Here is a 15,051-nt window from a genome sequence, read left to right on the forward strand (position 1 = left end):
TGGAAACACTCCAATGATTTGACCTCCACCTCACACCTTTGCTCAATGGTAGATGTAATTTCCATCACTGTCTTACTGATTCATCAATCGTCAATTCGTCACCAACACTCGCCTTAGTGCTGTTTTTAAGTACTTGATGTATTCCCACCGACAATTTTGATGCACTCTCACACTGTATTTTGGCAACCCATGTATAAGGCATTTGCTAATTGCCCGTCCTACCCGTCTTCGAGCTCAGGTCTGCATCTGGATTGCAGTTGGTCAACTTCGCCTTTACCATTGTTGTGCAGTGCATCAGTGGCTAATTCTAACACCTTGGAACCTCTCAGACTCTTTTCAGGTACAAGAAGCAATATGTATATTCCGTACATGTGCATAGCAATTTTGCTGCCGGACATATTTGACAGAAAGAACGGAAGTCCATGACAGGCTCCTACTGAGCTTCAAACGCACCTACCCTACAAAAAGGAGCTTCAAACGCATCAATTGGTACGTAAATGGACTAAAAGTCTTTGTTAATTTCAAATGATATCCAATCTTGTCAAGCCTACGAAAGGCTCGTCCCACTGTAATAAAGGCTTGGACTTTTACAGTAGTTGATACAGAAAAAGAAAGGATAAAAAATGAAGTTATGCGCAAATCAGAATCATTCAGATTTGTTATGTGCAAGAAAATTTGTGTGTGTTTGCAGGCAAGCTATTCATTGAAAAACAAGGAAGAGAGGATTTTTAGATAATTTTAGTTGCGGTAGGCGCCAACCCGTCTTTTGTTTCTTGTTTTGTAACAAAGTGTATGTTCTTCAGCCACAATAATAATAATAGACTAGTAGCTGTCTCATTTCTCTAGCTTAGTAAAATTTTGTGGAAGTATCAAGTAATGCTTAGTCATTCTCTAACATGATTTAGATGTATATGGTGTCAAAACAAGGCCGCATTCTATCATATCGCCCGTGTCGTCAAGGTTTTCAAATCTACCGAATCGATATTAGCCGCATCGTAAACGTGTAAAAAAAACCGCATTACGATAACCGTATTATCCCAGTTTCCGCATCACCGTGACGGTTACCACTACCGTGACCAAAACCGTATTTTCGAACTATGGTTTATAATAATACATCAGAATGCGGAGAGATTGGTCAGCATTATTACCAATTTACTGAGTAGGGTATAGTTAGGTGAAAAATCAACGCAACTTTCTAAGAAACTTCCATGATTGTAGACTTCTCGAAAAAAAGTACCAACGACTCTTCCAGTCAACTGGTGATATTAAGTGAAGTATCTCCATCTCATCTCGCCAAACTCCTCTAGCATCCATTAGCAGCCTCTTCTGGTGAATGGTAAGACTTCTTTTACTCTGCCTTTTATTTAATCAACTACTTTATGTTTTATGATCATGTATATTTTTATGATTTTCATGCGCTTCAAATTTCTTTGAATTTCAATGCTTCATCTTTGCTTTTGTTTGATACTAGTTTCAACTTTCAAATTAGCTATTTGTTTGGCTGATTCCTGCAAATGGTAATGGTTTTTAGCTATATTGGTTGGCTGCAACTGCAAATAGGGGGAACAAGGGAGTTTAAGCTTTCTTCATGAATTAATAAATTCCAACTATTAAGTGGAAGAATTAAGTCCTCTTTGCTTTATTACTAGTCAGTTTTAGCATGCTTCAAATGGTTAAACCATTAATCTACTATCCATACATCGAATTACTGCGTTGATGATGTTGTAAGTTGCTTCTAAAGCATTATTACCTAATTCGCCTTTTGAATTTGCCAATTCGCCCAAAATGTGCCAAAAATGAACTGAATTCGACCATAGTTCACTTTTCTCAATTTCTAATTAGCGGAGAATTAGGGAATTAGGTAACAATGTTCTGAAGTATGAAAAACTCATCAAGCACAATTATAAAATTTTCTCTTTTTTATGGGAACTTATAATATAAAAACCCTGGGTTTTAGTCTTTTAGATGTTATTTTGTCCATAACCCCTGCGTCTCCACCCCTTCACTTGACAACATGATTGACTGATTGTAGTTTGACTTAAACAGCTAAAGATTGGTGCAAACTTAAGATCACAAAAATGGGTAGTTAGGTTCCGTTAAATGCGAAAAATAAACATTGTGGTTCATTGATTTTGGGAATGGAATGCGTATAACTTGAGAGAAAGATGGATATATCAGTTTCAGGGTTCTAAGTGGGTGTGACCATGTGAGAATGGTTCTTGAACCTTTATCTGTTATGAGTGAGTTGTCATGGGTTTGTTGCCCAAAATCGTTAAGTACATGACATTTTACAAGTCAGAGGTTCACAAGATGGGGTGCAAACGCTTGGGTATTTAGGAAAAACACCTTAAATATGGGGTTATATGGTATTGTATCCTTTTCATGTAGTAGTATAAATGTATAATATGAGCACACTCACAACTATTGGTTGTAATTTGCAATTTCGGACCAAGTTATTGAACTTCATTATATGTAATAAGTACAATTATCTTAGATCTAAACCCAATTGCTAAATTTTGGATACATCATTGCCTAATAGATATTATATATGTTGAAGCAATATGCTAATTAAACATCGATTTCGACAAGTGTAGTAGGGACTAGCTGCAGTATGGCGGCATCTCTTGTAGCTTCTGCTATTCAATGGATTGGGTCATTGCTCATCCAAGAGGCAAACATGTTATTGGAAGTGGCAGACCAAGTAAGGAACCTCCAAGAAGAGCTTGAACTTATGCAGCAGTATCTCCAAGATGCTGATGCAAAGCAAGAGATGAATAAGGAAATTTGCACTTTGATCAGGCAAATTAGAAAACTTGCTTATGATGCTGAGGATGTCATAGATACTTACATACTTGAAGTTGAAGCAGAGGCTTATATTGTTGGTAGTAAAGGATCATTTATGAGATTTATGTGCTTCCTGCATACTGCACCTCAGGCTTACACGATAGGGAAACAGATACAATTGATGCAGAGTAATGTAAAGCGAATCACTGACAGGTTAATAAGTTATGGAGTAAGAAGAATCACTAAGGTCAGTGAAGATTTTCGATCATCAAGTGACTATCAAAGAAATTCAAGGCAAAAGCCGCGAAGCTATCCCTATGATGATGATGGTGAGTTTATTGTTGGTTTGGAGAAAGATATCAAACTTTTAGTAGAAGTATTGATGGGAGCAGGTAACATTCAAAAAAATATTGTTACCATTGTGGGAATGGGTGGCTCAGGGAAAACCACCCTTGCTAGGAAGCTCTACAACCATCCATATACTAAAGAATGCTTTGATTGCTGTGCATGGGTTTATATTTCCCAAGATTGGAACACCAGGCATGTTCTATCTGAAATCTTAAGGAAGGTTAGTAGTCCTATGGAGATGTCCAACTTGAACTCCAAATCAAGCGAGGAAGAGCTCGTGGACAAGGTTCGGAGCATCTTGGAAAAGAAATCTTATTTAGTGGTATTGGATGATGTTTGGAGGAAAGAGGCTCTAAAGGAAATACTCCCTGCCCTCCCACGGGTGAACAATAATAAAGGAAGCAAAATTATTATCACCACCCGAAACCAAGAAGTTGTTCAATTTCAGAACCTCCAACGGCACCTATATATCCATGAGCCAAGGCCTCTAAGCATGGAGGAAAGTTGGGAACTTTTCTGCAAGATCGCTTTCAATTATCATACAAATTACAATAATGAAAGCTATGAGGATCTGGGTAAGGAAATGCTCAAGAAATGTGACGGGCTTCCCTTGGCTATAGTAGCATTAGCTGGAATTCTGAATGCAAAAAGAAGCATCACGGAATGGCAGCAAGTGAGTGAAGCGGTACGATCAAGGGTGATGGAAGGTACATGCACACATATGTATGGTAGAGTTGGGGATATGCTAGCTCTCAGCTATGATGATCTCCCTTTTGATCTCAAACCTTGCTTTCTTTATCTGAGTGTATTTCCGGAAGATTGCCAAATTCCTGCTGGAATGTTAACCAGAATGTGGATAGCTGAGGGTCTCATGGCTGAAACTGAAGAAATGTCCCTAGAAGATGTAGCAATGCAGTGTTTAGAAGAAATGAGCCACCGCTTCATGATTCAAGTAGTAAGAACCAATTTCAAGGGAGCCATCAAAGCGATTCACTTGCACGATCTATTGCGTGAACTTTGTGTCAGAAAGGCCAGAGAAGATAACTTTCTTCAGATTTATACTCTCCTCAACAACAATTCTGCCGCTAATGATACATCTACAACAGCAATTCAGTCACGTAGGGCTGCTCTTCATTCCAGGTAATAAGAAAGATTTTATCAACATGATCTTTGGCATTCTCTCAATCCCACAAAAAGTTAGTTTGCTATCTGATTCTTCCTCTTGTTGCCGTTTACTCACAGAACAGGAAAACAACTCTCTCTTAAGTATTAGTAAGTTAGCTCACAACAGTATGCATAGATGGCAAAATTAAAAGCAAAGAGTTCTCAGGTCCAGGTTCTTAGTATTAATTCCCAACTGAGTTTCTTAGCTTAGCTTGCAAATAACAATCTTGTCCATATTTCTTATGGTATACCTCCTATATATGTATGCGTAACCCAAATGAGTTTTTTCAGGAATTGCTAAAGATAGTGTTTAGTTAAAAGTACAGTGATAGGTAATGGTTGTGTATAGAAAACCTTGTTTAGAATATGTCCAATATTTAAGTCTTTGCATAATGATATAATTCATTACAGACGTTGAGGTATAAATCATGGAATCTAACATTTGCTTTGTTCTTTCTCATTCTTGCTCATGATTTATATGCATAGTTAATTTGCTGTTTTTCCTTTTTCCAGCATCTCTTTTCCAACACAAATTTCCAGTTTGAGGTCGCTTGTACTATTGACAAAATCTACTGTCATGCATTCTGCCTATATTTCCAAAGAGACATTAGATTTGAGAATTCTCCCTCACAATTTCAAGTTACTTAGATTGTTAAATCTCTGGGGCATTAAGACTTCTGATAGAGCTTTGCCCACACAAATTGGAAGTTTAATACACTTAAGGTACCTTGGGATCCGTGCTTCGAATATAACCAAACTCCCCATGTCAATTGGGAATTTGAGAAATCTATTGACTTTAGACTACAGAAACGTTGATTCTGATAATAATAATGTCAAGATACCTAATATCTTGTGCAAGCTCATGCTACTTCAGCATCTATTTTTGCCAATAGAATGTCCTTGGGATCCTGAAGAACTACAATTGAGTGCATTGAAGAACCTGCAAGTACTCTGGGGAGTACAATGTACAGGGGGAAATTGGTTTTCAAGAGAGATACCAAAGCTCAGCACTACTCTGAGGAAACTGAGGGTGGTTGTATCAACCGAAAAGGATTTGGAGTCTGCATTCAGTTGCCCAAGCCTCATGTCTGATCGACTCCGTACATTCCATTGTGAGTGGAAAGTTGGCGTGGCATTGCGTGTGAATTGTATGTTCTCTCACAATCAAAACCTTCATAAACTGGTATTGGTTGGAAAAATACGGGTGGAGAAACTGTCTCTCATATTGCCGTCTAATCTTTTGATTTTAGAATTGAAGGATAGTGTTCTGGAGGACGAGGATCCCATGGAAGTTGCTGGAACATTAGCCCATTTGAAGCTCCTAAGACTCTCAAATTCATACATGGGAGCTGCATTAACTTGCAACCTTAGTTCTTTTCCTCAGCTTGAGGAGCTCTACCTTGAGAATCTTCAAAACTTGAGCACATGGAGGATAGAGAAGGGAGCGATGTCAAGTCTTAAGAAACTTGAGATTGTAAGCTGTAGAAAGCTGCAACACTTTCCTCAAGGCTTGGCATTTGTCACCACCCTCCAACAACTTGAATTTTTTGGAGTTTCTGGAAAATTCGGCGAACAAGCTAGGGCCTATGGGTGGTCACAGAGGCTTAGGCTGCCTCATAACTTTGAAGCCATCATTGAGCAGAGTGACACTCCGGTTGACATGTCCTCCATCCACAGGCTCTATGAGCAGCTCACTAATGGCATTTTTCTGAAAAACAAAACGAAGGCAAGTCCATCGATGACTATGAACTCTGGACAGGCTTTTGAGTTTTCAACTGTTAAATATTCTGAACTTTTTTTTTGTGTGTGTTTTGTTGATTATATTCATGTTAATGTCTAAAAGCAGAAGTTCTGGGTCGTGAAGCAAGAGGACCACCAATATAATTGCTTCATGGTGTATGTGACTAACCTCTTTGTTGCGACAGAACATGATATTGATGGTCTTCCAGAGTGGAATACCATACATGATATGAATGAAGATGATATATGGACTACCCTTATGCGTGACTGGGAATGGAGTGATGTAGAAGAAAGGTATTTACAAAGGAAAATTGTTGTTTACACTGTTGAAATGATGTATGTTGTCACTAGATAAACTATCATGTTTTCTCATTATAAGGTTAATCTGAAAAGGAAATCTTCCTTATAATGTTAATGTTTCTGCAAATTAAAGACTCGTAATCTTTGTTCTTTTGCAGCAGAGATGGTTCATTGATCAAAGTGGCGAAACTAAAATCTGAAGTACTCGTGCTTGATGTGCATGGAAGATTCAACATCGCTGATCTCTCACCGCATGTCATGTACTCATTCTCTTTTGTGGTCATGTTAGATGACTCATTCGTCGATGATGTGTCTGTTAGAACTCAAATTCACCTCCCTGATGGCAGTTCACAACAGCTGGGACGCCCCTCGCTGAATGACAAACCAAGGAATGAATGGATAAAAATCTCCATAGGTGAATTTGAGACACACCCTAACAATATTGGTGAGGCCGAATTTTACTTGCATTTTAAATGGCGACAGTATTCAAAGGTTGGGTTTAAAATCAGAGCGGCTATTATTGAACCCAAACTCTAATCCTCCATCAAGTTTAAGGCCTGGTTTTCCTGGTTGTCAATGTATGTTGCAAGAACGCGGATGAATGGATCAAACAATGATGGGAGGAAATACGTTGAGATCTGGCTCACCCGAGCTTGTGTTCAGCTGCAAACGAAAGCCGCAGCAGATCAAGAGCCAAGGTTTGCTGTCATAAGCAGGGCTTGTTGTCAAAAGATATCACTTCACATTTGTAATTCTTAAAATTGTAAGAGATAGACTCTTGGATTAACAAGGATGAACATCATGCTTCTAGTGTAAAATATAATCAAAGGGAAGTATCTTAGACTTGTAGAAATTTTCTGGTTTATCATATATCTTCAAAATGTCTTAACTCTTTTTTTTTTATAGTTCTTACATATCTATAGTTAAACTTTATTAAGTTTGCTAGCTACAACTGGTGACGATGATTTTGGTGAGTTGTTGCTGGAGGGAGAGACAAACAAGGGTATGGTGAAGGTGGTACTAATTAGTGTTACACTTATAATAAGTAACAACTTGATACTTCTTTCATGTATAAATAAACTTCTTGTTATAGTCCTTGATGGATCATGAATATTTTTTATTACGTATTTATAAAATTCGTTGAACTTTGAGATCATATATAGAGATTAATTTAGTCCTAACTCGTAACATTCTGATTTTTTTTAATTGATGAGAATTTACCGTCAAAAATTTATAAGTTTACCCAAAAATTCAAACAAAACGTTATTTGTGGGCAGTGATATCCATTTATGTAACAACTGTGGTGGATCACTCTCCCAGTAATTAGCTTTGAACAAGCTCATTATCAATCTACCAAAAAAAAAGCTCATCATGACAGCATCAATGTCAAAATGTCTACCAAACATCTTTTGCTGCTCCTCAGCATGCATTGCTACCTGCAATCTGCAAAAGCAAAGAAAGCATAAATCCTGAGGAGCCACAATACCAAGCATCTAGTTTTTCCTCCCTTTTAGCCAGAGGAGTTCATACAATTGCAATAATTTCATCTGAACGATGAAAATCAAACACATAACTCAGCAAATTCTACGAGTCCTGAGTCCGAAACTGACATGTGTTCATCTCTGTACCAATGATTATTACCTCGAAATAATTGTACACCATTGCTCCTCAATCGTCTAAATAGGCATATTACATTTCTGAAGCAACATGGAACTATCTTTCTAGCTTCACATACTACAAAATGCTAAAATTCTGAAGTTTCTGAAGGTATAACCATGTATCCTACTTCCAGATCATAACTTCCACATAGAAAAAGCAACTAAGATTCAAATAGAAAAAGTGATCACAAAGAAGAAACAAAATTTCTCAAGAAAATCAAATATTAACACAGATGGAGGGGAGCAATCCCGGCAAATAGGGACATAAAAGAGCTTTGTATAAAATCTTGAGTACACAAGGAAAGACTGCCTCCTCAGCAGCTTCCTTTTTCTTTTTGTTAAGCACCATTGTCAAGAGAAGCTAGCTTAATTCCACCAGCAGCAAGGAACTGAATTTTCATTATTTCGCTCTGACGTTCTTCTTCCTTCTGCTTTGCAGTTAGCAGCAGGCCAACCTCCTTTCCTCTGCCTGCCTCAAAAGCTCCTCTTGCCTACGTCGCTCCTCCTCTTCTTTCTTTTGCCTCTCTTCAGCCTCTTTACGCCTAGCAATTTCCTCTTTATTTCCCCAACATGCTTAGGAAGCTTCTTGTCTCCCCCTTTACTCTTTGTTTCATTCTTCACTTCCTCCTTCTCCTTTATCTCTGCTGCTGCAGCAGCTGCTGCCTTTTCCTCTTTCTCCTTCTTTTTCCTTCTTCTTCGCTGCTGCTGACTCTGCAACTCCTTCATCTTCACCCTATTTTTCACCTGTTGCTTCACTGGAGCCAACAGGTTCCACTTGTGTATCAGCTTACTCAGCTTGAGATAGTGGAGCTGGTTCCGGCTTTGAGGCTGCAGTCCCTTCCCCTAGCTTCTGCCAGAATCTCATCCAAATCATCCTCTTCCTCAGCCGTCTTTCCACCCTTTTTCTTCTTCTTCTTCTTATTCTGTGAAGTTTCAGCAACCACTTCACTGACCTTACCTCGAGTCACTGAATCGTTCACTTCAACATAAGCTACTCTCGCCTCTATCTCAATGGTATCATCATCTCCTAATGAAGCAAAGGCACTGGTACCTTTCTTTTTTAATGACTAAATTTTTACCAGTAAATGCAACCACCTCATCAGTTTCCTCTTGACCATCTTCTTCCAACAATGCAGCAGTGAACAAGCTCCCACCCTGAAAAAAAGAATAAACGAGTTTGCTTTTTGCACAACTGGGAGTCGATCCCGCGACCACGAGTCTAAAGGCATGCTGACTCAACATGCAACTGAAACAAAATCATCTTGCTCCGCTTGCTATTCATGTTCAATATCGCACACAAAATATATCAGTTTATTAAATTTTGGTTATTTAAAAAGAACTGCACAATTTTTTTCAAAGTGAACCCATAGTATATCCGCCCAACTTAAGTCTTAGTAATATTTAATAGTATGATGTGATTTATTATAGGTGCAACAACGAATTGGTTTTGCGAGTGCTAGATCATTCTACTGAACAAGAAAAGTTAGTGTGTAATGTACAAAACAATTAGGAGAGCCAAGTTGGAGACCAGTAGCCTTTCATTTGGAATACTAGTCACTTTTGACTTCAGATAGGTGCATCTCAAAAGGCTTGAAGTGCATAAGCATGCCAGAAAAACCTGCAACTAAACCTTAGATCCACAATATACTGTCTCAACCTTTCGGGGAAAACAAATTACTATCTCATTTGTATCAAGAATCAAAATTTGGTACAAAAATAGCAACAAAATTCGAAGAAATGAGAGCCAGTATCCATGTGCATTGTGTATGTCTACATCTATTCTATTCACAGATAAGAACTACAAACTCTTGCCACATTCTATTTGAAGCGTCAGATCCTTAACCCCTGCGTCCTGAATTACGTGCATGACACGAGCTTTTGTTGCAGCTTTGTCAATGTCTGATGAAACATGAAGCTTTAAAGTGCCGATAACATCTGTGTTCGTCAAGCTCCAGACATGCAGGTTCTGGATGCCAGAAACTCCCTCTATCTTCATAACATCATTAACAGCTGCCTTAAGATCCTGTTCGTGAGCTCGGGGAACCCTCTGCAACAATATAGCAGCAGAGTTCCTCAATAGTGGTATTACAGATGATACAATTAAGACTGATATGAATATAGAGCAAGCTGGATCTGCCACAAGCCATCCCTTATAATTGATTAACAGGGTTGATATCACAACTCCTACACTCCCCAAAGTGTCTGCTAAAACGTGCAAGAAGATGCCCTCCATATTGTGGTCAATATGCTGGTGATGGTGCTTCTTATCATGTGCGAATTCAGTCTTTGAGTCTGGATGATGACTATGACCGCAAGAATCTGCTCCAAGAGGCTTGGTGATGCTCCTGCAGACATGAGTATCATGGTGATGATGCTGAAGATGATGACTCTGCTCATGATGATGGTCACGGTGATCACAAGAGTGATTGTCGACCTGATGTCCATGATTATCGCTGTGATCATGGCCATGACTGTGTTCATGATCATGGTGTGCATGACTGTGTTCATGGTCATGGTGCGCATGACTATGATCATGGTCATGGTGCGCATGACTATGATCATGGTCATGGTGCGCATGACTATGACTGTGATTGTGATGTCCATGGGAGTGATTGTGGCCAAAATCTCCATGAGAGTGACCATGGTCAAGTTGATCTCTAACACGGTCCTTATCAAGAGAATCATGCTCACCCTTATCATGGGAAAATCGTTCTTCTGAAACCAAAATGCCATCATCATGCATTATCTCAGTAGCATGAACATGGTCATGGTGGGCATCAGAGTGGGAGTGGGAGTGAGAATGAGAGCAAGACCCTCCATGGGCATGATGATGCTCCTCATGGAAGAAAATTAAACCCACAACATTTACAATTAGTCCCCCAATAGAAACAGCCAATAAACTATTTGTCGAAATCTCTTGAGGATCCAGAATTCTCTCTAGTGACTCCAGCACTATGAGAGCTCCAACCAAAACCAAAAAAACTGCATTAACATACCCTGAAAGCACCTCAAACCTTCCACGGCCATAGTTAAATTGCTCATTAGCAGGCAAACGGGAGATATAACTAGCATAAAGCCCAATAGCCAGTGCAGCACAATCAAACAACATATGACAAGCATCAGATATCAGCCCAAGACTGTTGCTCATGAACCCAGCTACAAATTCCACCACCATATAACCAGTATTAATCATGAGGAAAAGTGCAATTTTGCGAGATTTACGTTCACTTAGCACGTGGCGAACTGGCCGCATTACCATCGAAGAGAATGTTTCCGAAGATTCAGCCCCTATTTCCACAAATCTTGCATGGGCCCAATTTAATTGCCGAATGGCAACCCATAGCAAAAAGCCACAGATCAACAATCCCCAAAGTGAGAGCTCTGGAAAGTAAACGAGCTCCAAAACAAGTGTACACGCAAAGGTGATGAGAAACTCTTTCTCGGAGTCCCTAGGATTCACCAACTTCTCATCATTATACCACTCATTCAAGAGGACACCAAACAAGACTGTGTTTGCCAGCAGCCAACCCAGAGTCATAATGGAGACACTCCCACCCTCTGCTTCAAAAACAAGCATATTAATGATGGCAGGAAAAAGAAGCATAAAAGTGGTGAAGAACAATGAAACCAACTGCACCCTTTTTCGACCCAATTGCCTAATAGTCCCCCAATTCATCATATCCCTTTCACAACATCCCAAAAACCCAGCCAAGAAAGGGAGAAGCATAGGCACAATTCTCAAACACTTCATATCAACAACCACCATTAATGAGCTTTGAATTTTATCAAGATTACTATGAGAAAGAGGAAAACAATCCATCCGATCCCAACTCACAGATAGAAGGAATAACCCAACAAACAAGGCGAAGAATCCACGAACCCTTGAATGCCCGTCTCGATCCCAGTCCTGGTCTTTCCAAAAACGAAAGGCAATATTTCCAGACAATTCAGCCAAGATCATAGCTGCAGTCCCGCAATAACGGAGGGCTTGGAATCGCAAGAGGAAGACAATAGCGAGGAGAAAGGACTTAAAGAGGAGATGCCTAACCTGAGATCGGGAAAGGGAGGAGAGAGAAAAGAGAGGAACGCGAGGGTGTTTGGAGCAGAGAGAGAAAACGAGAGTGAGGAGGAAGGAGAGGAGAGAGACAAGGAAAGAGAAAGGGAACAAAGAAAAGGAAGGGGAGGATCGGAGGAAAGGAAGGAGGGAGTAGAGGGATCGCAAGGAGAAAAGGAGGAGGAATAGGAATGAGATTGAAGATTTATTGTTGATAGTGCTGCTAGATTGATGTCGGAGTTTTGAAGGGGTGGGAGTCGGGGTTAAAGGATAGGCAGGAGTGTGGCGCACGGCTATGGGCACAGTAGTCCGTGATGGGACTGATAGGCGATGTGGCCGGTGATGATGGTGGTGGCTGTCTGCCATCTGTCTGATTGATGAGGATCTGTGGGAGATAAAGGAGGGACAGTTAGGGAGGTCGCAGAAATGTCAAAGGTCTTCCCATAGTAGCTTCACCATTTTAAAAAGAAACTCACCAAAGTACCTAGCATAACAAGCAACAGATCATACAAAAAATGTTAACATAAACATATATCATCAACTAATCAGCCAAAACTATATCTATCTTATATAAGCATACATCATCAACGTATAAATTCATGTTCAAAATCTTGTCTTTGTTACCACGTCAAGTGACAAAAAACAATTTTTGTCTTCTTGGATTGTGTTTTCTTTGCTAGCTAATACAGAATGGGAAATGAAAAGGTCCGAAACTTCCACATTGGAAGTTCTATCACACAGTTTCAAACTAATCATCCTACATTCAGTCAAAATTTACTCTTTCCTTCCCCCTCTCACAGGTCCCACTCTCCCAACACTGGCTGCAGGTTGCCACCCTATTGCCAGCATGACCCCACCTCCAATCCCATTCATCCTTCTTCCTGTCGGCTACAATCTAAGGTCATTCAAACTGTCTTTGAAACCCATCTTGAAAGTTTTGCAAATCTGAGAAAGTGGGGAAAACAGCAATAAGTACTTTGTATCTTATCCGTGAGGATGACCAGTTCTTACTTGAAAGATGCATATAAAATGAACCTGCCACTCCCTCAATTCTTATGTACTAGGCCACATTTAATTTGCGGATCTTTTTCATGGATTTTAGCTAAACCTAGAAATATCCTTTACTTTTTAGTATTACTTTAACTTAAACCACAGCAATGTAGATTTTCTTCACGATTTTTCTTAGGGTATAATAAAGGCCTTCAAAAGTATGTTGGAAGATATAATACTAAACTTAGAACATGGCCTACTGTCATAGGACAACATAGCACTATTTAGTAACCAAATTAAGTTCAATTGTAACACACACCTCTTCTTTCAACATATTCTCATTCTACATTGTGGAACACTCTCCTTCACGCCTACGAAGCCACGTAAAAGAGTAAAACTATGAATCCACGGCATTTCAATCAAGAGCTTCATTTTATTCTACCCCAAAATCATCTTCAACGACAATATATGTCACAATTTTAAATTTGTCTTAAGAGTTGGTAACCTTATTATTTCCAACAACACTGCCACCATTCCTTCCCTTCTTTTCCCATCCTACCCAACCATCACTTTGGCAATTTGCCCTGTACCTTGCTTCTCCCCATCTCTCAAGCCACTAAATAGAAATTCGAATCGACAATTGAAACTTTGACGGCGAAAATAAGGGGGTTGCTAACAATGATCTTCAAATTTTTTCTTTGTTCTGGCCAAACTCTCAAGAAAGTTTAGTGACACCTCAATTCACCAACAAACTTCCACAAAAAACATTCATCTTACTTCTACATAAAGAAGACATTCAAATCCCTAAACAATTATCAGCAAACTTGAGCACCCACAAAACAGATCAAAACTCAACCAATTCAACAACATTAAATTTCCAGTAAACATTAAAAATCCAGTAGTAAATAAAAGCACACTCCCAGAAATAAAATCACTTACCCTACAAAATCACAACAATTTTCTCAAAAACAACCCATCTAATATTAGAGAGATCTTCACATTATAAAAACAACCCAGAAATTAAATCATTACTGCTAACAAGATCGAAGAAATCAACTTGAACAGACAAATTCAATAACAAGAAAAAATATCAACAAAAAAACCCAAAATTATACCAAATAAAAAGACAATCGAAATTTGTTGATTCATACTTCAAATTTATGTCACAAGAAAAGCCAACAATTCACCTGAAATGACGCTTTTTCCAAGCTGAATTTATGATTGAAACTCTTTGGCAGAAATTTGCAGTGAGAAGCAAGAGTTTTGGAACAAAAATGCAGATGTTTGGTTTTATACAAGGTAGCAGTTGTTGACTGAGTTGAAATCTGAGATTAGTCGTTGGAAATTTAAGTAAGTAGGAGTTTGTTTGGGGACAAAAGTTTCAACACACATGGGATAGAAATGGAACACAAACTCACAAAGTACTAAAACAGGAAATTGGCATTTATGGCAAAACAATTTTCATGCATTTCTACTTTAATAAATAAGTTTTGGGCTAATAAGATTAGTTAAGTTCGTATAAGTTTCGTTTAAAAAAGGTTCGATTAAGATAATTTACTTTTTTAATTTTTCGTTGGATAGAGTTTTCGGGAAAAAAAAACAATAATAGTGGAACCAAATAGAGTGAATGTGAGAGTAAAGTTATGATTCTCTGTAGTTATTTGGGATAAACTTAATGTAATACTACCTCCGTTTCTTTTTAATTGTTACACTTACACTTTTCACGCATGCCGATGCACTACTTTGAGCCTTTATATCTCTAATTTTGTATTTGTAAAAAATATAAAAACTACATATTAAAAAAATACATACTAATACGAATCTAACAAGATCCCACATGACTATGTTTTTATTCACGTATAAATCACAAACGAGGGTCAAAGTGCAATTTGTGAATAGTGTAAAATGTCAAAGTGTAACAATTAAAAAGAAACGGATGTAGTATATTCAAATAGACCGACCGCCTTTCAATTATAAATTGGATTTTGTAGATCTATGTTTTTTTTCTATTAA

At 38.6% G+C, this 15,051-nt stretch overlaps 2 protein-coding genes across 4 annotated transcripts; one reads left to right on the forward strand and one right to left on the reverse strand.

Moving 5' to 3' along the window:
- Positions 1-1,167: 1,167 nt before the first annotated feature.
- Positions 1,168-7,431, forward strand: LOC104888057 (probable disease resistance protein RF45). 2 transcript variants are annotated; one of them, XM_010672889.4, is made up of 5 exons: positions 1,168-1,336; positions 2,595-4,272; positions 4,810-6,022; positions 6,143-6,330; positions 6,498-7,431. In XM_010672889.4, the coding sequence occupies exons 2-5, from the start codon at positions 2,612-2,614 to the stop codon at positions 6,871-6,873; spliced, it is 3,438 nt and encodes a 1,145-aa protein (XP_010671191.2). In that variant the 5' UTR covers positions 1,168-1,336; positions 2,595-2,611; the 3' UTR covers positions 6,874-7,431. The 2 variants fall into 2 exon arrangements, with proteins under 2 accessions (XP_010671191.2, XP_010671190.2); XM_010672888.4 differs by having other exon boundaries at positions 1,169-1,336; positions 6,495-7,431.
- A 2,221-nt stretch (positions 7,432-9,652) lies between these two features.
- On the reverse strand, positions 9,653-14,448 carry LOC104888058 (hypothetical protein). Of its 2 annotated transcripts, none has more exons than XM_048640809.2 (2): positions 14,226-14,448; positions 9,653-12,433 (listed from the first exon to the last, which is right to left on the reverse strand). In XM_048640809.2, the coding sequence occupies exon 2, from the start codon at positions 12,412-12,414 to the stop codon at positions 9,793-9,795; it is 2,622 nt and encodes an 873-aa protein (XP_048496766.1). In that variant the 5' UTR covers positions 12,415-12,433; positions 14,226-14,448; the 3' UTR covers positions 9,653-9,792. The 2 variants fall into 2 exon arrangements, with proteins under 2 accessions (XP_048496766.1, XP_010671192.2); XM_010672890.4 differs by having other exon boundaries at positions 9,653-12,532; positions 14,226-14,447.
- Positions 14,449-15,051: the final 603 nt, after the last annotated feature.

Source organism: Beta vulgaris, chromosome 3 (assembly GCF_026745355.1).
Source record: "Beta vulgaris subsp. vulgaris cultivar EL10 chromosome 3, EL10.2, whole genome shotgun sequence".
NCBI lineage: Eukaryota > Viridiplantae > Streptophyta > Magnoliopsida > Caryophyllales > Amaranthaceae > Beta > Beta vulgaris.

Coding starts and splice junctions, on each gene's coding strand:
- LOC104888057 (XM_010672888.4), top strand. CDS start 2,612: ATGGCGGCATCTCTTGTAGCTTCTGCTATTCAATGGATTGGGTCATTG. Junction 6,023..6,142: donor TTCTGAAAAACAAAACGAAG/GCAAGTCCATCG, acceptor GTCTAAAAGCAG/AAGTTCTGGGTCGTGAAGCA. Junction 6,331..6,494: donor TGGAGTGATGTAGAAGAAAG/GTATTTACAAAG, acceptor GTTCTTTTGCAG/CAGAGATGGTTCATTGATCA.
- LOC104888058 (XM_048640809.2), bottom strand. CDS start 12,414: ATGGCAGACAGCCACCACCATCATCACCGGCCACATCGCCTATCAGTC.